We start from the raw sequence: 21,705 nt of genomic DNA, 5'->3' as shown, positions 1-21,705 counted from the left end.
AAAAATGTACTCATTGTCTAGTTATATTGTTTTAGCACAGATGATGACATTAAATAATTTTTCTATTGTGGAAAAGGAAGAGGGTATGCTGCTTTGCTCAAACTTCAAGGAGTTAAGTTTGAGAGTTTAGAAGATCATTTGTCTGCCACAGTGCTGCTTTTGGTGTCTGAAAGCAATTCAGTAGAACAATCAGAATGGACAGTGGCAGCAACTGTGCTGACAGTGATGTTACGAGAGCTCCTCACTCTCGTAATCCTGAGTTTAGTGTGGATGCAAACCCTGCAATCACATTAACCTTGTACATCTGAGCCAGTGGGCTAGGACCTGAGGCACTGCGACCCTAACTCCCAGGTGCTTCTGATGCTGCTGATAGAGCACTGCACAGGAGCAAGGTCTGAGTGTAGCAGCTCCAGTACTGACCTATGAAACACAAATTATTTTGGTTTTTAACTAAAAGCACTAAAAAATCTGTTCAAGTTTTTTTTTTATAAAAAGAGGATATAGAGTTAAGAATCAACAGCTAGTGATATCTTGCATACACGTTTAAATACACATATGAGAAGACAAGCTGGTATCGGTGGTGCTCACCTCTGATCCCAGCAATGGGGAGGCTGAAGTTGAGAATCTCAAGTTTAAGGTCAGCTTGGGCTACTGAGAATCTCTCTCTGTCTTAAAAAGACAAGACAGCAAGACATTTTCAGAACCCTATTGTCAGACAATTTTCTTATGCAAATCCAAGAATATACTTACAGAAAGATTCCAAGGTCACCACTAAGCAATATAATTTTGAGACTGCACAGAGTTTGGTCATAGAATATTTGTATGTAGCCACAGGGCAGTGAAAACAAAAATACAGGAAAAATAGGATGAATCTTGGCCAGATTGAGAATACAAGCTACAGAAAGACTTAAACATCACGCTCAAATAAATTTAAGACCATCACCCCCCACCCCACACACACACACACAGTGTTCAGGGACCTAGATGCTGTTTATATGAACCATGACAGAAGGAGCCATGACAATTTAAGGTTAACAGTTGGTGTGGGAGAAAAGAGTAGCATTTGGGAGAATTGACCAAGACATAAGGAAAGTATCCTTTTGATTTGCAGTTGTATTTCTTCCATTAGGTGAAAGGTACACGAATCCTCATTAAATTTTGGCACCAAATTGAAACTGCTACACTGCAATTTTACAGAGACTAAAGAAGACTGAGTAGAGACATGGCACCAAAGTCTGCTTCAACACCAAGAACTGAAGACAAGTCAAAAGATGTGGGCTCAAGTCTCAGTTCTTACTAACTTTAGGTTATTTAAGTAATTCCTTTCTCTTTTTTATTTACTTAATATGTAAAAGCCAGAAAGTCATTTTTTCCCACTCACAAGGCTGGGGTAGACAAGGCAAAGTAGAGAGAGATTCCTAACGGGGAAGGAAAGGGAGACATCATTTTGAGAATTACAAGAAAAACCACTTTTAAGAGTGTTAGTGACATAAACCAACAAAGTCAATAAACCCTAAATTTCCTTGTTAACACTGCTATAATACCAATCTTAACACACACACACACAAGCTTATCAATTAATACCTCTAAACACTGAGCAGGTGGTACAATTTTAAATGAAAGAGATTTAGATTTCTTTTTATGTGTATGAATGTTTTGTCTGCCTGCATGTTATATGTACCAGGCCTGGTGTCCATGGAGATCAGATGAGGGTGACAGATCCCCTGGAACAGAGTTAGCAATGGTTATAAGCCACCGTGTGGATCCTAGGAAGGGAACAGAGGTCTCTAAAGAGCAGTGTGTGCTAAGCAGGTGGCACATTTTTATATTACTAATGTGGACACTGATTAAGCCTAGAACTTCATGCTTGGAGTTGTAGTTCAATTCAGTGATAGAATGTGTACCAGGCACCAACTGCCTCATTCTACGGAGTTTAAGCTACTAAAACATTATCTTGTTCTAGTACTTTTCAATAAGTCCATCTGTCGGGGGAGGGGACCCTGCTTTTTCAGTTGTTTCATTCACAAGGCAAAACGAGCGATGGTACTCAAGTAAACAAGCCACGAATCAAACGGAGTATTGTACACCAAGGGACAAATTTAAAGCTTCCTAGCCTGCTGAAAATCTAATCCCATCTTTGCCAATTAACCTTATTAATACTAGAGTAGGAGAAAAGAGAGGTCAAAATACGGGCGGGCGAAGGTGCTACTTAAGTTCCTCCTAGATCAGAAACAGTAAGGAAGGCACAGCAGATACTGTATCCATTTTCAACTTCCAACACCGTCACCTTTCATGCTACTACCACTTCTCCCAAAATGAAATTTAGTAACAAGCATGGGCACCGATAATAATGGTGATATTCAAAATACCGCATTGGCTACCAGTAGATATATTACCCAAATGAATCCATGCGCCAAGCATATGCACACAAATTCTCTAAGTGTTGAAAATCCCTGTTAATGTAAACAAATGAATGTCAATCACAAACCGCACCTGATGTTCTACTCAAGACTTACTGGTTTCAAATACTGGCCCAAGATGTCCAAAATTGTCTTTATACACTGAAGGCTTGAAAAATGTAAATGAATTATCTTCGGTATCAAGCACTACAGACCGCACAAGGAATATCGTTCATAAACTCAGAAAAAATTTAAAGGTCACCCTTTCCGCGGAGCCCCGTTATTCTAATCCTTTCTTACCAAATCTGCTTCATATTGCCTTAAATCAGAGCACCACTGAAGGAACTAAATATTCTGCTTTCGACAGAAAATCTCACCAAGATTGAGGCTCTGAACGTTTTCTTTCCTTTAAAAAAAAAAAAAAAAACAAAAAAAAAAAAAACCAAGAAGCGGGGAGAGGTTACTCTCCCAGCGTCCTCCACACACTATAATCTAATTTGACACAACTTTCCTGGTTTAGTATTAAATACAATTTCAAACAGAACTCCCCAACTTTCAATTCAAATCCAACCTCCTTGAGTTCTCAGAGATGATCTAAGTTCAAGCCATCGAAAGCAGCTCCCGCGACAGGCGGAGCGGGATACCCTGCTCAAGCTCCGAGCGGACTCCATCTAAAATCGAGGCTGCCGGGACCAGGACACCGAGCCGAGAGCGAGGGCCCGAAGTGGCCCAGGTCCAGGGAGGGGAGCGGCGCCCGACCCCATCTTGCGGTCCTCCCTCCCGGACGCGCGGGTCTCTGTTCGGTTGCTCCGCTCCGGAGCCACTGGGCCTGGTCCCGAGCGCAGAGCGGCGACCCCCCGACGGCCCAGCAGCCGGGCCACACGCACCTGCAGCTGGGCGGCCGCGGCCGCCAACGCGCTGTCCTCCGCGGGGCGCCGCCCGCCGACTCCGCGCGCGGCCCGGCCAGGCGAGAACGCGAATGAGAGCTGCGGTGCCCGGGCGCGCTTCGTGTGGCCCCTTCACGCGCGTTCGCGTTCTGCTGACTAACGGCCCCGGCGCGAGGGGCGGCCGCCGCCGGGGCTCTCCGGCCCGAGGTCCCGTGCGGCCGTGGTTGCCGTCCGCACCGCTGGGCCGGCGCTGCCTTCTCCGCAGCCCGCCTTCCTTGGCACCTCCTAAGCCCGCCAGGCGGCGGAGCGCGCGGCCGCGGCAGGCGAGAGCTGGGAGGGCCGCGGGGGGCGAGCGGCGCACAGCGCGGCTCGAGCTGGTCACTGACTGGAGGAGGGCGCCGAAGCTGACCCGGGCTCCGGACTGCAGGCGGGCAGTGCACCGGCCTCGCCCACCTTCCACCAATCACAAACTGCGCAGCGGAGTCGCTACGCTACGGAGCCGGAGACAGGTTGGGAGCGTTCGGCAGGAGGCGGGGATTGCGGAAAAGAAGAGCCAATCGAAACGACGGATCTCCGCCCCTCCGCCGCGATAGACAGCCGCGTTCGAGCCAATGGGGGAGTTCTAGATTCGAAGAAAGCTGGACCTGCACCTTGGGTCTGAGGAAGGTTTTCCGCGAAGGGGACTGTCGAGGATGCGCGGTAGGGAAGAGCGGAGCGTGACCTCTCTAATGAGTCACGTGGGCCAACCTGGGGCTGGGACGGAAGGAGTAGAAGAACTTCTTCCGGGTCACTGGCGATAGTCTCAACCTGGGGCGGGAACTTCTTTTCCCTTTCCTGTAACTTAAGGGCTGCACCAACTTATGGTGCTTGTGTTTTGGTGATGAGTTCCCAGAAAGGCAACGTGACTCGGTCCCGGCCTCAGAAGCACCAGAATACGTTCACCTTCAAAAATGACAAGTTTGATAAGAGTGTTCAGACCAAGGTAGGCCCCTGCCTGTTGTACTGACTACCATCCCAGGAAAAAGTGGTTGGAAGGGGGAGAGAGAGAGAAACGGAGAAGAGTTGGCGAGCGTGGACTGCAGCCCAGTTAGTCTTGGCTGCAGTGCAATCGTGCCTAAAATATTCTTCCCACGCCCTTTCTTTGGCTTGGCTCCATTCCGTGAATACATCTCATGGTCAGTACATCTCACTAGTGGTGCCAAGACTGGACAGGGCAGCCTGAATTCATCCAACCTAAGGTACCGATGGTGCGATTGAGCCCTTGGATGCCCCCATCTAGATCACGTCCATGCAACAAGAACATGAAAGCTCTCGCCCCAGTGTCTCTTGCAATTTTTCTCAAAGTTTGTGCAGCTACTGTTTTTCGAAAACTCCCAAGCCCATAAGTTTGTAGATGGTACGATCTTATCGTCACTGCCCTCATCAACAAAATGTTATTTCACTTTGGTGTTGAGATTGTAAGAGCAAACTGTTTGACTTGAGTAAAAATAGTTGCTTGCTGTTTATACAGTTATTAAATTTCGCGGGACTTGTGTAAACTGGAAGAAAACTCAGATTGTTTAGGTCACATGAGATAATGTATGACTAGTGATTTTCTGTGGATAGCTATCTCCTTCCCCATAACTGAGTGGGGAACAGATAAACCGCTTTAGTTATCATGGAGGCCAGCTTTACATCAGATAAAGTTAATATTTACATAAACAGGAGCTCAAATTTCCTGTTTGTTTCTTGAAGTAATTTAGTAATTTCTGTGAACTTTAGCTTCAAATGAGAAATCTGATAGGATTATTCTGAAGCTAACAAAAGAGTAAGTACTCTGGGACAGACATAACAGGTGGTCAGCAGCTGATTAGAACATTAAAATGCTATCTATTTATAGTAACTTGTACTCGATTTTTCTTTCTTTGTTTCTCAGATGTTTAATAACTACCTTTCATGTGCAGGGTTCTATACCCTGGGTAGACAGTGTTAAAAAATATGGATTCTACCTTTATGGAGCTTGTAGTTCTCTGAGTAATGTGGGCAGTAATTAAACAAATCGATCTGTAATTACAGATTTCAATAGCAGTTGCTAAAAGGAAAGGCAGTTCAGTAAAGAAGAGTAAAGAAAGATGTTTTAAGTTAGGCCCTCAGAGCATGGAGTTAGCAGACACTGGGTCCATACACCTTCTTTTCCTGTATTTTAGAAAATATTATGGAATCAAAGTTGGTAAAGAAAAATGGATTAATCCACAGTTTGACCCGAACAGCAGTGTAAAGTATAATTTCCTTTCACTGCCCCTGTAGCCATCTTAAAATCTGTGGAGAGCCTTGGAAGTAAGACTAGACCATACTTAAATCTAATTGTGAGATACACTAATGAGACCTTTCCCAGGAGCAAGGAAACTGGGGCCCCAGGTTGTCTCAGCTCTCTAGTCTAAAGGCAGTTTTTAAATTCAAGACTGGACAGATAAAGGAGTGTTAGGGAACCTTCCCCTATTCCCACTCCACCTCTACCTGTTTTTAATCTTTTGAGAATGGTTCTTATTATGTAGACTAGGCTCGACATTCACTTTGCAGTGATTCTCCTGCCTCAGTCTTCTCACCATGCCTGGCTACGATAGATGCTTTTGCAAATAAAGTGTTTCTTTTTTCATATTTGAATATACTTTTTAAGAGATAAAAAGCTTGCTCTAGTCTTCCAAATGGCCAACAGAGTCAGAAGGAGCTTTCGCTTGATAGGAGGATTACCTAACAGTAAAGTATTCATACCAAACTCTGTAACCTCCCACTTTCTGACCTTATTGAAAAGAGGCCTGTCTTTATGGTCACTGGTTTACAGGTTTAGAAGGGGAAGAGATCAAAATAGATTTAAATCTCTTCTCATTAAGCTGACTGCACTGTTGATTCTGTCTTGATGAGTTTGCTTCCTTTTCTGGAGAGGAGATGGTGTGTAATGATGATGTGGAACATTGTCGTCTGGGCATGACATGGTTAGTGACCTGTTGAACCCTTGGCACCTGTGATTACCTGTGAGGCACAGGATTGGGTCTATTAATAATCTGCCACAGAGTTGGGAGGGACTTAAGAGGCATCATCTTCCCTCAAGTGTATGTGTAAGCTATCTACGGTTGATTGATGGATGCTGACATAGTCATTTTCTTCAGTGGGATAGCCACACAGCATTTGTCCTTGTTAAGCCCATTTTATGGTAAGAGGTTGTAATTAAAGTTACACTCATTGGTTCACTGAACTGGACCCAGGGAGAATTGTGTCTTTGTCCTGTTGTTGGTGCCCTATTTCTTCATCTCCCCAGAAGTTCATGTGACTGCTTTAGCAAAAGAGAGACCTCAGACTAGTTCTGTTGTTTTTACTCTATAATACTGGGTTAGTACTATCTCTGCTCTTATCCTGTCAAGATGGTTGTATGGTTCATTAAAAAATTCTTGAGAAATAAAGACATGCCAGGAGGTAGTGCACATGCCTTTAATCCCAGCACTCAGGAAGCACTGGCAGACAGATCTCTAGGTTCAAGGCCACCCTGGTCTACAGAGTGAGTTCCATGACAGCCAGGGCTACACAGAGAAACCCTGTCTTGAAAACCAAAATAAAACAAAATACAAGTGGCTTGTCTAGACATATGGCCTTTCTAGAGGGCACTGTGTTGTATGAATGGAGTGGAGAGTTTCAGACCATTACCCGCCACAAAGGGCTGAGTAGATTTTTTTCCCATAATTAAGAGAATGGAATGAATGTGGATCAGTATGTGGTCTACATACTGAGTTCCAGAACAGCCAGGGATATGTAGAGTGACCCTATCTCAAAAACTAAATAAGCATAAAAGTACAGAGAGATACGAGTATGAGACAAGCGTAATTATATGATAATCTATATGTATTCAAAGTTGCTCAGAGCCTAAGAAAATTAATTAGATTAACTAATTAAAAGAAATGCATAGTTTTTGAAAGCACTGTACCAAGTTAATAGAACATAAAGATTACTTTTCTCAGGCCTACAGTTCAGGTGTAGTTACTATTAACAGTTTTATATATGTTTGTAGATATCTAAGTATGATATAGCATGCATGTAATAAACTACAATTTTTTTTTATTGTTATCAGGATAGTCTGTTTACTAGCCTGGCCTAGAACCCATTGTGTTATCTAGGCAGATTTGCCTCAGCCTCCCAATAGCTGGAATCAACAAACCTGGACCCCCACACTCAGCTAATTTCAAGATTTTTAATCATTATAAAACATTGGTGAGATGGCTCAGTGGTTAAGAGCACTGACTGTTCTTTCTAGAGGTCCTGAGTTCAATTCCCAGCAACCACATGGTGGCTACCAACCATCTATAATGGGATCTGATGCCCTCTTCTGGTGTGTCTGAAGACAGCTACAGTATACTCATATACAATAAATAAATAAATCTTTAAAAAACATTGTATGATACGAATGTAGAGTAACTTATTTAACCACTTTTCACTTAATAAACAATTGAGTTCTTCACAGCAGTCCCTGTGTATAAAAGGAGCTGAAGCTTGAAGTGGTGGTACATGCGTCTTACCCCAGCATGCTGGTGGCTAGGCAAGAGGACGGAGGTTAAGGCTAGCTTGAGGTAGATATTGAGACGTCACTTTGTGTATTGTATCAAATATTGTGCTAGAGGTGAGGGATTAGGGATAAGGGCATTATATATACATACATACATAAATGTGTATGTATGGATATATATATATTTCTGTCACTTCTCCCTGCAAATTATAAGCTTCAGTTAAAATAGTATGTGTACATACTTATGTATATGTGTATATATATACACACACACTACTTTAACAAATATATATCTATATACATATATATATATATATCAGTATATACACTACTTTAACTGAAGCTTACCATTTACAGGGAGAAGTGACAGAAATTAATCAAATAGTCTTTCAAGTGTGTCAGTACCTGTGCCTCTAAGAGCTATGAAAGAAAGTCATGAGTTTAGAGGTTAAGTAAGGTTCCATTAAGATCTAATGGGTGTAACTCCTAACGAAATAGAAGCAGTCATTAAAGGTCTCCCAACCAAAAAGAGCCCAGGTCCAGACAGGTTTAGTGCAGAATTCTATCAGACCTTCATAGAAGACCTCATACCAATACTATCCAAACTATTCCACAAAATTGAAACAGAGCACTACCAAATTCCTTCTATGAAGCCACAATTACTCTTATACCTAAACCACACAAAGACCCAACAAAGAAAGAGAACTTCAGACCAATTTCCCTTATGAATATCGACACAAAAATACTCAATAAAATTCTGGCAAACCGAATTCAAGAGCACATCAAAACAATCATCCACCATGATCAAGTAGGCTTCATCCCAGGCATGCAGGGATGGTTTAATATACAGAAAACCATCAACATGATCCATTATATAAACAAACTGAAAGAACAAAACCACATGATCATTTCATTAGATGCTGAGAAAGCATTTGACAAAATTCAACACCCCTTTATGGTAAAAGTCCTGGAAAGAATAGGAATTCAAGGCCCATACCTAAACATAGTAAAAGCCATATACAGCAAACCAGTTGCTAACATTCAACTAAATGGAGAGAAACTTGAAGCAATCCCACTAAAATCAGGGACTAGACAAGGCTGCCCACTCTCTCCCTACTTATTCAATATAGTTCTTGAAGTTCTAGCCAGAGCAATCAGACAACAAAAGGAGGTCAAGGGGATACAGATCGGAAAAGAAGAAGTCAAAATATCACTATTTGCAGACGATATGATAGTATATTTAAGTGATCCCAAAAGTTCCACCAGAGAAACACTAAACCTGATAAACACCTTCAGCAAAGTGGCTGGGTATAAAATTAACTCAAATAAATCAGTAGCCTTCCTCTACACAAAAGAGAAACAAGCCAAGAAAGAAATTAGGGAAACGACACCCTTCATAATAGTCCCAAATACTATAAAGTACCTTGGTGTGACTTTAACCAAGCAAGTAAAAGATCTGTACAATAAGAACTTCAAGCCTCTGAAGAAAGAAATTGAAGAAGACCTCAGAAGATGGAAAGATTTCCCATGCTCATGGATTGGCAGGATTAATATAGTAAAAATGGCCATTTTACCAAAAGCAATCTACAGATTCAATGCAATCCCCATCAAAATACCAATCCAATTCTTCAAAGAGTTAGACAGAACAATTTGTAAATTCATCTGGAATAACAAAAAACCCAGGATAGCTAAAGCTATCCTCAACAATAAAAGGACTTCAGGGGGAATCACTATCCCTGAACTCAAGCAGTATTAGAGAGCAATAGTGATAAAAACTGCATGGTATTGGTACAGAGACAGAGAGATAGACCAATGGAATAGAATTGAAGACCCAGAAATGAACCCACACACCTATGGTCACTTGATTTTTGACAAAGGAGCCAAAACCATCCAATGGAAAAAAGACAGCATTTTCAGCAAATGGTGCTGGTTCAACTGGAGGTCAACATGTAGAAGAATGCAGATCGATCCATGCTTATCACCCTGTACAAAGCTTAAGTCCAAGTGGATCAAGGACCTCCACATCAAACCAGATACACTCAAACTAATAGAAGAAAAACTAGGGAAGCATCTTGAACACATGGGCACTGGAGAAAATTTCTTGAACAAAGCACCAATGGCTTATGCTCTAGGATCAAGAATGGACAAATGGAGGGGTTGGGGATTTAGCTCAGCGGTAGAGTGCTTGCCTAGCAAACGCAAGGCCCTGGGTTCGGTCCCCAGCTCCGGAAAAAAAAAAAAAAAGAATCGACAAGTGGGATCTCATAAAACTGCAAAGCTTCTGTAAGGCAAAGGACACTGTGGTTAGGACAAAACGGCAACCAACAGATTGGGAAAAGATCTTTACCAACCCTATAACAGATAGAGAGCTTATATCCAAAATATACAAAGAACTCAAGAAGTTAGACTGCAGGGAGACAAATAACCCTATTAAAAAATGGGGTTCAGAGCTAAACAAAGAATTCACAGCTGAGGAATGCCGAATGGCTGAGAAACACCTAAAGAAATGTTCAACATCTTTAGTCATAAGGGAAATGCAAATCAAAACAACCCTGAGATTTCACCTCACACCAGTGAGAATGGCTAAGATCAAAAACTTAGGTGACAGCAAATGCTGGTGAGAATGTGGAGAAAGAGGAACACTCCCCCATTGTTGGTGGGATTGCAGACTGGTACAACCATTCTGGAAATCAGTCTGGAGGTTCCTCAGAAAATTGGACATTGCACTACCTGAGGACCCAGCTATACCTCTCTTGGGTATATACCCAAAGGATGCCCCAACATATAACAAAGACACGTGCTCCACTATGTTCATAGCAGCCTTATTTATTATAGCCAGAAGCTGGAAAGAACCCAGAAGCCCTTCAACAGAGGAGTGGATACAGAAAATGTGGTACATCTACACAATGGAATATTACTCAGCTATCAAAAACAATGACTTTATGAAATTCATAGGCAAATGAATGGAACTGGAAAATATCATCCTGAGTGAGGTAACCCAATCACATAAAAACACACATGGTATGCACTCATTGATAAATGGCTATTAGCCCAAATGCTTGAATTACCTAGATGCACAGAACACATGAAACTCAAGACGGATGATCAAAATGTGAATGCTTCACTCCTTCTTTAAAAGGGGAATATAAATACCCTTGGCAGGGAATAGGGAGGCAAAGATTAAAACAGACACAGAAGGAACACCCATTCAGAGCCTGCCCCACATGTGGCCCATACATATACAGCCACCCAATTAGACAAGATGGATGAAGCAAAGAAATGCAGACCGACAGGAAGGATGTAGATCTCTTCTGAGAGACACAGCCAGAATACAGCAAATACATAGGCGAATGCCAGCAGCAAACCACTGAACTGAGAATAGGACCCCTGTTGAAGGAATCAGAGAAAGGACTGGAAGAGCTTGAAGGGATTTGAGACCCCATATGAACAGCAATGCCAACCAACCAGAGCTTCCAGGGACTAAGCCACTACCCAAAGGCTATACATGGAGTGACCCTGGGCTCCAACCTCATAGGTAGCAATGAATATCCTAGTAAGAGCACCAGTGGAAGGGGAAGCCCTGGGTCCTGCTAAGACTGAACCCCCAGTGAACGTGATTGTTGGGGGAGGGCGGCAATGCGGGGAGGATGGGGAGGGGAACACCCATAAAAAAGGGGGGGGGGGGGGTGGAGGGGGAGGGGGATGTTGGCCTGGAAATCGGGAAAGGGAATAACATTGGAAATGTAAATAAATACTGAAGTTAATAAAGAAAAAATGGAAGAAAAAAAAAGATCTAATGGGTGGGGGGTTGGAAAGATGACTCAATGGTTAAGAGCACTGACTGCTTTTCCAGAAGTCCTGAGTTCAATTCCCAGGCAGTACATGATGGCTCACAACCATCTGTAATGGGTTCTGATGCCCTCTTCTGGTGTGTCTGAAGATATTATATGTATATAAATTAGTATATATATTATATTATATTATATTATACATATAAATGATTATATATTATATATATAAATTTTCTTTTTTTAAAAAAAGATCTGAAGGGTGGAAAGGTGTAATAAGTGAAATAGGAAGAGCGTATGCTGTTCTCTAGACACTGCTGTTTGTTTTATATATATGATTAGTATTATTGTTTTAGCTTTTCTTAACATGTATATTTTTAGGCCTCCAGCATCATTTTATGATCAAGTTGCTTTAGAAATACTGTGCACTGAATCTGACATTGTGTTGGGGGCAAAGTGTAAGTTGCTTCCATGCCGAGCACTGAGATGAGCATTTTTTGGAGTTTCTGAAGCAAGAGGGGTGCCATGAATTCTAGGCTAGGCAGGGCTGTGTAGCGGTTACTGAGCCACCCAGAGGTGCACTTACAATGTGCTATCAACAAACGGGCAAAACCCAAAAAGCACTGAACTTTGAACTTGAAAAGATAATTGACCAAAAATTCCTTGGCTATGGAACAGTTTGGTTTATAAAATGTCTAATGAATTGACTAATTATGAAACAAACTCACTTTTGGAAATTGATTGTCATCATGATGTGGAGAGGAAAATTGGAAGTCTGAGGCCCTACTATCGGGATAATATTGGAAATATACTTAGAGTAATAATGGCTGGTAGTTATATACTTCAATGTGTTATGTTACACCATCTTGTTACACATTATCTAATCTTCAAAATGACCTTGGGATAAATGCTATAATTACTCCATTTTACATACTGGGAAATTAGGGCTTAGGGGAATGAATGGTGTCCCCAAAGTTACATAATTAGCATGTGGCTGTGCATTAATTAGGTAAGATGAGACTCAGAGGGCAAGTCATTTCAAAGCCCTTGATTGTGTGCGGAGTTTCTGCTTCTGTACTGGGGATTTTTATCTGCTCAACTCTGTCCATTAAATTTTGAGACAGTCTCACAGATATAGCCAGCAAGGCCATGAACTTCAGCTCCTTCTGCCTCAGTCTGCTAAATAACTTGGATTACAAGCCTCAGCCACCAAAACCAGTTTTTCTTTTCTTGGTGTTTTTGTTTGTAACATGACCCTGAGATTGTGGTCAGAGCAGAGATGTATGAGCCCCATCGTCAAAGCTCATTACAGCGAAGGTGCTGTTCCTCAGAGAGTCGCATACAGGAACCCTAATCCATCAGTGTAAGAGTGAGACTGGGGATTTTAAAAGATGGGGCCTAGTGGAACTGGATGGCGGGCAGGTGCTGTACTAGTGAGTTCTCTGTGTGTGCTTCCTATCTGTGAGCTCTGCTGTATTCAGAAGGTGCTAAGCCATCAGGAAGTTTGTGTGTGATTTGCTGTTGCTGGCTCCATTATAATCACTGGGATCAAATTTCACTTGATTTGATGCATATCCTAATCATGTGTGGTCTTCCAACCCTACAGCACCCCGCCATAGTTCTTCCTCTGCCTTCAGGAACGTGTAGTTGTCATCATTCAATAGAGACATTGCTGAAATAAACTTTTACGTTCCTTGCCTTGTGCTTTCAGGGAACACTGTCCACCCAGGGACCTCACAAGTGAAGATGTATTTCTTGGCCCATAGCTTCTTCACCTTTTTCCTATTTGCGGCTTTAGTCACTTCCTCCTCAATCAAAACTGTAGCAGTGGAAAATACGTGCTGTCAGACTAGCGCCCCTCCAGGTCTGGGCTCACCACCTACACATCTCTGCACCAGTGCCTGGTTTACTCCACATCACAGTTCCTCTCATCATACTTAGTAATCATTGCATAGGTATCCTTCCAGCATCTGACTTCTCAGCCTTCAGACCTCCACCCCTCAGAAGTCTACTCTCAGGGTCAGACTCTAACCTTTACCATGCTGGAAACTGTTCTACTATAGACAGTGCCTCTTTATGACCTGAAACTGTGTAGACCAACCAGGCTAGCCATGAACTCAGAGAGATAATGTCTGCCTCTGTATCCCAAGTGCTAGGATTAAAGGCCTGTGCTACCTGTCTTGGTTAGGGTTTTACTGCTATGGACAGACATCATGACCAAGGCAAGTCTTATAAGGACAACATTTAATTGGGGCTGGCTTACAGGTTCAGAGGTTCAGTACATCATCATCAAGGCAGGAACATGGCAGCATCCAGGCAGGCATGGTGCAGGAGGAGCTGAGAGTTCTACATCTTCATGTGAAGGCTGCTGGTGGAGGACTCACTTCTAGGCAGCAAGGATGAGTGTCTTAAGCCCATGCCCACAGTGACACACCTACTCCAACTAGGACACACCTCCTAATAGTGCTACTCCCTGGGCCAAGCATATACAAACCATCATACTACCACACCCAGATTACTCAGAAACTTAAAAAAAAAAAATGACTACCATTTATTTACATGCCTTCCTGTTTCCTCAAATACACTTCTTTGTTGTTGTTGGCCTCACTGGCTATTCCTGTCTGCTAATCCTTCACTTGTCAGTGTACTTTGTATCCCCATGTCCCTCCTTACCTGAGTTTTCTCAGTCAGGACATATTCTGCTCCTTTGTCCTTTCTCCTTGTGTCACTTTCTTGCCATATGTCTAACCCTGCTCAGGTCTAGCTACCTATTTTTCTACCAGCATGTCTAACAAACTACCTGTACCCATCCCTATTTATTATACTTTCTTATTGCAAAGATAAAATGCTTGTCTCTCCCTATTCTAGTTTGATTTTTCTTGCTGTGATAAAGTGCTCTGACCAAAAGCAATATAAGGAGGAAAGGACTTATTTGGCTTCTAGGTCAGAGTTCATCACAGAGAGAAGTCAGGGCGTGTATGTAAGCAGGAACTTGAAGCAGAAACCACAGAGGAATGCTGCTTGTTGGCTGGCTCATACACTGATGCCATACTTTGCTAGCTTTCTTCTATGACATGGGACTACTTGCCCAGGCACTAGTGCTACTCACAGAGGCTTGGGCTCTCCTAGATCTATTAACAATCTGGTTAGCCCTCAAAAGACATGCTCATAGGCCGGGCTGATCTGGGTAATAGTTCTTCAATTGAGACATTCTCCTCAAGTCACTTAATGCCAAGCTAACAGTTAAAGTTAAGTAGGGCATTCCTTAAGGCTGTCCCCTTGTTTTATACCTTAAGTTCACCCTTTCTTGCCTATCTAATGATCTGAAGGCACAAGACTCCTTAATTACCCATTCACCCTTAATGTTTCTCCCAGTAATAGTTTCTCTATTATTGATGAGTTATTATAGATCCTTTAAAGACCTCCCTGAGAGGAGCTGGGGATGTAGCACAGTTTGTAGGGTGCTTGCCTAGCACAAAGTCCTCTAAGTTTGATCTCTAACACCCCATGAACAGTATCTTCTAGCACCCCATGAACAGTATCCTCTAGAACCCCAAAAACAGTATTATGTGGCATCTACCTGTAATTCCAGCACTTGAGAGGTGCAGGAGGAACTGAAGGTTGGGGACATCTTTGCCTGTATAGGCTAGCTGGCTAAAACTACGCTTGACTAGGTCATTGCTCTTTGTGAAATTGTTGATTATAAATGGTCTTTGGAGGGGGGGGGCACTGAGATGTCTCAATGGGTGTTTGCTGCACAAATCCGACGACCCGAGTTCAGTTCTGGGAAACCATGGTGGAAGGAAAGAATCCATTCTCTAGAGTTGTTCTCTGACCTCCTCATGCATACCTTGGATTGAGTGTACCCATACTGACACACATTATCGTGTGCACAATAATAATATAATACAAGTCTGAGTGCTCCACCTAAGTCAGTATAGGCTTATCAGTAGTAAGGAAATGTCCCACCATGAGAATGTTGGTGATGGAGTGGGCAGTCATTGTGGGGGAGAAGGTAAATGATGGAACCCCACAACCTCTCTTTTGCTGTGAACCCAAGACTATCCTAACATATAAAGCCAATTTGCAAAGAGTAACAGATTCCAGTCCTCATGTTCATCACCCAGCAGTAACTGCCTCTTAAATAGTCTCAAAACAGTTCTTCACTCCCTTCCGTCCATGGCTTAAAGTCCATCTGTGTACTTGTAACTCAGTCTCCAGCCCAGCCTTTCTGCTGAGCTGCAGGATTAAGTGTCTGACATCTTACTTGACCTCTGTTCTTGAGTGAAACATAAGGTAGCAAAGATAAAACCCCTGCTTTAGCCCTGTCTAGTGTTTTTACTGGACAGTGTTCTCTAGTTTCATTAATGGCTCCGCCATTGTACAGTTATTAAAACTAAAACTGTTAGAACCATCTTTCAGTCAGTCATTCTAATGTCCTGTGTTTCAGTTGACAACAAAACTAAACTCTTACTTTAATTATTGACTTAGTATTTGCTTTGTTTATAGCCTATTGTAGGATATAATAGACACAGTAATAAGAGGGGTGTGTGTGTGTGTGTGTGTGTGTGTGTGTGTGTGTGTGTGTGTGTATTCATATTTACCTCTTGATACAACCTTACACATCAGTTTGAGAAAAGTTACTTGCACAAGTGAGCCAGGGTAAGATACCAATCACTAACACATTCACACAGAAGCAAGGTTTTGAACCCTTGAAGCAGTTCAACCAAGTGATAACAATCCTCTCAAGTTATAAACCTGTTATTTCCATTTATAGTTCATGGTTCACGTAAAATTCAAGAGAATTCAAATCACAACAAAAAATAAGGCTAATAGTGTAGTGATATGAAAATAAGCAATGGGGAAGTCTTTTGGAGCAACAACAATATAGAGATAACTGGGGCAAGAGTTAGAGTATGTAGCTGATGGAAGAGCATTGGGACACATGGCTTCAGAAGGGCACTGACTTCCAAGCTTAAGTCATTACACCTACTAAGTCAGAGAACCACTAAAATTGTTTGTACATCTAGAGTAGCTAAGTTCAATCTTCAACATTTTTCAGCCCTCAACTCACGGGAAGACTAAGCACAGAGAAAAAGGAAGAAAAACTTAATGCAGATACTACTATTCAGTGCCAGAGATTTTCTTAAAGAAACCTTTCCCACAGATACTAACTCATGGTTAAAAAAAAAGAAGGAAAAAGGAATAACCGATACAGTATTATCCTCAGAGAGAAAGTAGGTCTTGGGCATTAGAGAGTTAGGAAATGGAGTAGAACCAGGTGGAAGAGTGTGTGCTGTATCAGTTACTTTACATCGTTTTGACAAAATTATCTGGCAGAAACATTGAAGGGAGGAAGGATTCACTTTGACTCAGTTTCATAGCAATTTCACTGCATTATGGAGGAAAGTAATGACGAAAGCACATTGGCCCCGACAGCTGGAGTGTGTGGTGGACGATCTTCAATAAGGATAGAGCCAGGAGCAGAGGGAGAATTTTAACTTGACAATCTCACTTCTAGTGACTGCTTCATAGTCAGACCCAACCTCATATCCCCACAGCCTTCAAAAGACAAGCTTGAGGCCAAACTACAAAACATTATCCTGTGAGAACATTTCAGATTCAAGCTGTAATTGGTGAGTATGAGTTCTAGGTCAAGGAGTTGATTGCATTTCAGGTGTGTCCAGACCATGGAGTCACATGTGGCCCAACACAAAAATGCAAACTTACTTAAAATCTGACTCTCTCCCCTTGATTTTGTGTGTGACTCAAGTATGATTCCAGAGCATGGAGTTTGTAGGTGGCATCATGTCTTAATGTCAAAGGATTGGGCATTTCTGATAGTTTAATCTGAAAATGAAACCAAATGAAAAGGATCAGCTAAGAATATTACTCCATGAAGTCTTTTGAAAACAGGACTCCCTTATTGTCTTTGAGGATGAGTTCCTGACTCAGAAGTAATTAACTAAATGACTAAAGGTCTGGAGTATGTGAAAGGTTTTTCCCCCTGGTAATCATTCCAGAACAAGAATACAGGCAGATATTTATGTTTATTGCCAAAGTGGAGACAATACATTGTCTGAAAACAAAGCACAGGGATGAAGGCCTCTGTTGCTTACGTGGCCCTCCGGGGTGTATTTGGGTATATTTACTGGCTGAGTGATGATCATGAGAAAAGTGCTTGAACGCCCATGGTCGTCTTTGTGGGCTCATCTGTTCTGTATGTGCTTGGTAAGTTTGTGAAAATGTCCATCTCAAACCTGACCTAGTGCTAAGCCTTCATAGATGTATTCTACGCCTTCATCTTACTAAGATGTTCACTGTGTCCATTTGCTACTCACTCAGTTATGCTTTTCCTGGTTCATCCTGCGTGGAATAGCTCTCCTTCCCTGTCACATGTGCTGCCCTCACCATGCCTGTGATGCATGTCTTGTTAGTTATTAGGGCACATATCTTGGCATCTTTCTTTTCCTCACACATATACACAAATGCTGTCTATTGCTCTTCTGACAGGGAGTCAAGCATTAAGAAAAAGAGCTCATTGTAAATAATATGTACTAAAGGAGTAGCCCTATGAGGTGGCATCAAAGAATGGAAACATGGACTTATTTTCACCGATTATGTTCTATGTGAATCTGTTTGTATGTTGAGCCACTATTATGTGCCACATATTGACAATAATGAACAGGGTTTGTATCCTCCTTTCTACTATCAGTCTAGTAACTAAAATTAAAAGTAGAAAAATTATGTGTACAATGTTTTTATTTAGTAAACATCTATTGGAAGTATAACTTACATATATAAAAGTATGTAGAGCATGATGCAGTGTAGTGTGTTTTTATAAGTAAGGTCATGTAACTTCCTAGAACCCAACTCTCCTATTTAGCATCAGCCCCTTTTCTTAAATGTATCCATTAAGGAAGTATGAAGTAAACTTTGAATCATAACTTGGGAAACATCCAGAAATAGTGTTAGTGGATGTGGAGTAGCATCCTGATGGATCTGCACTGGTCATGTGTACATTGTAGCTTCAAATGATCCTCCTTTGGCCAAAAGGAATGAGTGTGACTTGATTTTCCAACAGTGACCAATTTGTTCCTTTTTAAACCTGGTCTTCCCTACAGCTTTGGAGGTAGACACATAATTGCAGTCCTAACTCTCTTGTAATTAATTTATCTACATCTTTAGGATGTAAAATGACAATTCAAAAACTTATGGTACATATTTCTTGTTTATTCTAGTTGGAACAATTAGGCTTGCATTGAATATTTACTATAAGTATTCAATTGTCATTTTGGAACAAAGTTGTATATTTTTTGTTTGGATGGAGTCGTTTTATTAATAGGAAGAACTCTTGTAGATGATAGAGCTGTTTGTGTATTTTAAATTATGCAGAATCAGCAGAATTCTATTATATATTTATATTACTCAAACCCCACTTTGAAGGTCATTTGATATTGTAGGTCATTTACAACATCATGGGTTTGAAATTCCAAGCTAAGCTAGGGATTAATTTAAATGTTTTGTTGTTCTATGAAGATATTTATATCATTAAATGCTTAGCCCTTTTCTACCAGGTGGCTGACTTGTTTGTCTTGAAGTTACTCATATCACTGAAGTCATCAATCTGAGTAATATAGCTGACATCATGGTATATACTTGTGTGGTGAATGTTTAGTATACCGTCATGAGCTTTTATCACAAGATTCTGTAGTAGTATGATCTAAAGTTTTTATAAACTGAATGACATGATCATACTGTTACATCATATGGGGTAAGTTACCTTCTCTTATAAAAGGGAATATTGCAATTATTTTTATATATGGACAGATATTTGATCCTCGTATAATCAGCTGTTCCTGGGACATGTAAACAAAATCCTAGCTTATTGTGATTTCTAACTCTTAGTTTAAGGTTTCCTTCAAGATATGTTTAGAAAGGCTTGCTTTTTGCTATCCAGAAACAGTTTTTAATTGATGTTTCTAATTCAAAATGGCTGACTAAAAATACTTCCACTCCCAAAATTTCAGTGAAGTGACAAAAGAAAGTTGAAACCTTAGACAATTGAAGAAAATCTTCTAGCAAAGAACACTATGGAGAGCACCACAAGGATAGGCACCGGCATGAAGCTAGAGACAGTGTGCGCTGTGATTGGCAAGAACCAAACAGACTGAATACTGGAAAACCAAATGTATACTTGATTGAGACTGCTTTAGCAGAGGTAGTGTTTTTTGCCAAGGGCTACATCATTCAAGTTGCTTTTATATAGTTTAAATGTAGAGACCTTTCTTTATAATACATAGACTAAGCAGAAAAACAAAAACAAAGTCCTGCTTTATAATAAAAAAATTAAGAAATTTATAAGGCCTAAAGTAGAGAGTCAACTCCTAAATTTACAACTTTGTAATATAATATGGTTAGAAGTCAAGGTTTTTCTAGTCAATTTTTAAATAATGCAAAAACCAAGTCAGAACAGCTGTCTGGTGTGGGAGAATGTCATGAAAGAGGAAGACAGAGCAGGTCCTGATGGTGCCTGTACCGTGAAGCAGCATGAGTCCTGTACACAGTGATCTCTAAGCTGTTTTTACCGACTTGATCAAAGGCAGGCATTATAAAATGGGAATCGCTTCCAGGGCAGTAGTGGTTCTCAGATCTGAGTCGTGCGTGCAGTACTACCCAGTACACCTGTCTGTAGTGCCACAGGTCAGCCTTTCCACTTCCAGCCAGCACGGTCACCATGTACCTTCCAAGAACCTGAACTGTTCTCTGAGGACTTGAACATTAATTTCTGTTTATTTAAAGTAGCTGGTGGCTACTGCATTACACAGAGCAGATCTAGACTTGCACACAGAGGTCGAGCAGATTACTCATCAGTACTACACATTTTAGGAAAACTCCAACCATGAGTTGCATGACTGAGGACTTTACCTCTTGTGCCCAGGTAAAGGAACTCTACAAAAGCAAGTTAAGATATGCTTGATATGAGCAGCTCTCTGCTCCCAGACCCGGTGAGAGAGAGACCCAACCGCCTGGTCAGGTGGGCACTCCTGAGGCTGCAGAGCGGAAGAGACCACCAACTCTGCTCACCCCTGCCTACATCCCTGGCCCAAGAGGAAACTGTATAAGGCCTCTGGGCTCCCGTGGGGGAGGGCCCAGGAGCGGCAGGACCCCTGCCTGAGACACCGCCGGAACCTGAAAGAAACAGACCGGATAAACAGTTCTCTGCACCCAAATCCCGTGGGAGGGAGAGCTAAACCTTCAGAGAGGCAGACAAGCCTGGGAAACCAGAAGAGACTGCTCCCTGCACACACATCTCGGACGCCAGAGGAAAAAGCCAAAGACCATCTGGAACCCTGGTGCACTGAAGCTCCCGGAAGGGGCGGCACAGGTCTTCCTGGTTGCTGCCCCTGCAGAGAGCCCGTGGGCAGCACCCCACGAGCGAACCTGAGCCTCGGGACCACAGGTAAGACCAAATTTTCTGCTGCAAGAAAGCTGCCTGGTGAGCTTGGGACACACGGAAGCAGAATTTCTCTAGTACCTGGCACGTTCTGTGTTTACCGGAAGTCCCACACCCACGGATCCCGGCCCGCAGCAGCTCTCTGCTCCCAGACCCAGTGAGAGAGAGACCCAACCGCCTGGTCAGGTGGGCACTCCTGAGGCTGCAGAGCGGAAGAGACCACCAACTCTGCTCACCCCTGCCCACATCCCTGGCCCAAGAGGAAACTGTATAAGGCCTCTGGGCTCCCGTGGGGGAGGGCCCAGGAGCGGCAGGACCCCTGCCTGAGACACCGCCAAAACCTGAAGGAAACAGACTGGATAAACAGTTCTCTGCACCCAAATCCCGTGGGAGGGAGAGCTAAACCTTCAGAGAGGCAGACAAGCCTGGGAAACCAGAAGAGACTGCTCCCTGCACACACATCTCGGACACCAGAGGAAAAAGCCAAAGACCATCTGGAACCCTGGTGCACTGAAGCTCCCGGAAGGGGCGGCACAGGTCTTCCTGGTTGCTGCCGCTGCAGAGAGCCCGTGGGCAGCACCCCACGAGCGAACTTGAGCCTCAGGACCACAGGTAAGACCAACTTTTCTGCTGCAAGAAACCT

General features: G+C 42.4%; 2 protein-coding genes across 10 annotated transcripts in view; one reads left to right on the top strand and one right to left on the bottom strand.

Moving 5' to 3' along the window:
* Positions 1-3,691, bottom strand: part of Abhd17b (abhydrolase domain containing 17B, depalmitoylase) — a gene marked incomplete at its 5' end in the record, with an annotated part of 34,737 nt that extends 31,046 nt beyond the window's left edge. Inside the window, 1 exon segment of one of the 2 annotated variants that reach the window (NM_001014028.2) lies at positions 2,971-3,691. 2 annotated transcript variants of the gene reach the window in all.
* The window catches only part of C1h9orf85 (similar to human chromosome 9 open reading frame 85), a 62,178-nt gene continuing 43,847 nt past the window's right edge, over positions 3,375-21,705 (top strand). For 6 of the 8 annotated variants that reach the window (XM_087574995.1, XM_087574989.1, XM_087574988.1 and 3 more), the window contains exon 1: positions 4,076-4,268. In XM_087574995.1, the coding sequence (XP_087431121.1) occupies positions 4,237-4,268 (32 nt within the window). In that variant the 5' untranslated portion in view covers positions 4,076-4,236. 8 annotated transcript variants of the gene reach the window in all.

Source organism: Rattus norvegicus, chromosome 1 (genome assembly GCF_021556685.1).
Source record: "Rattus norvegicus strain SHRSP/BbbUtx chromosome 1, alternate assembly SHRSP_T2T, whole genome shotgun sequence".
Lineage (NCBI taxonomy): Eukaryota > Metazoa > Chordata > Mammalia > Rodentia > Muridae > Rattus > Rattus norvegicus.
Note: the sequence above shows the minus strand (reverse complement) of the source record. Positions and strands in the feature narration are given on the sequence as shown.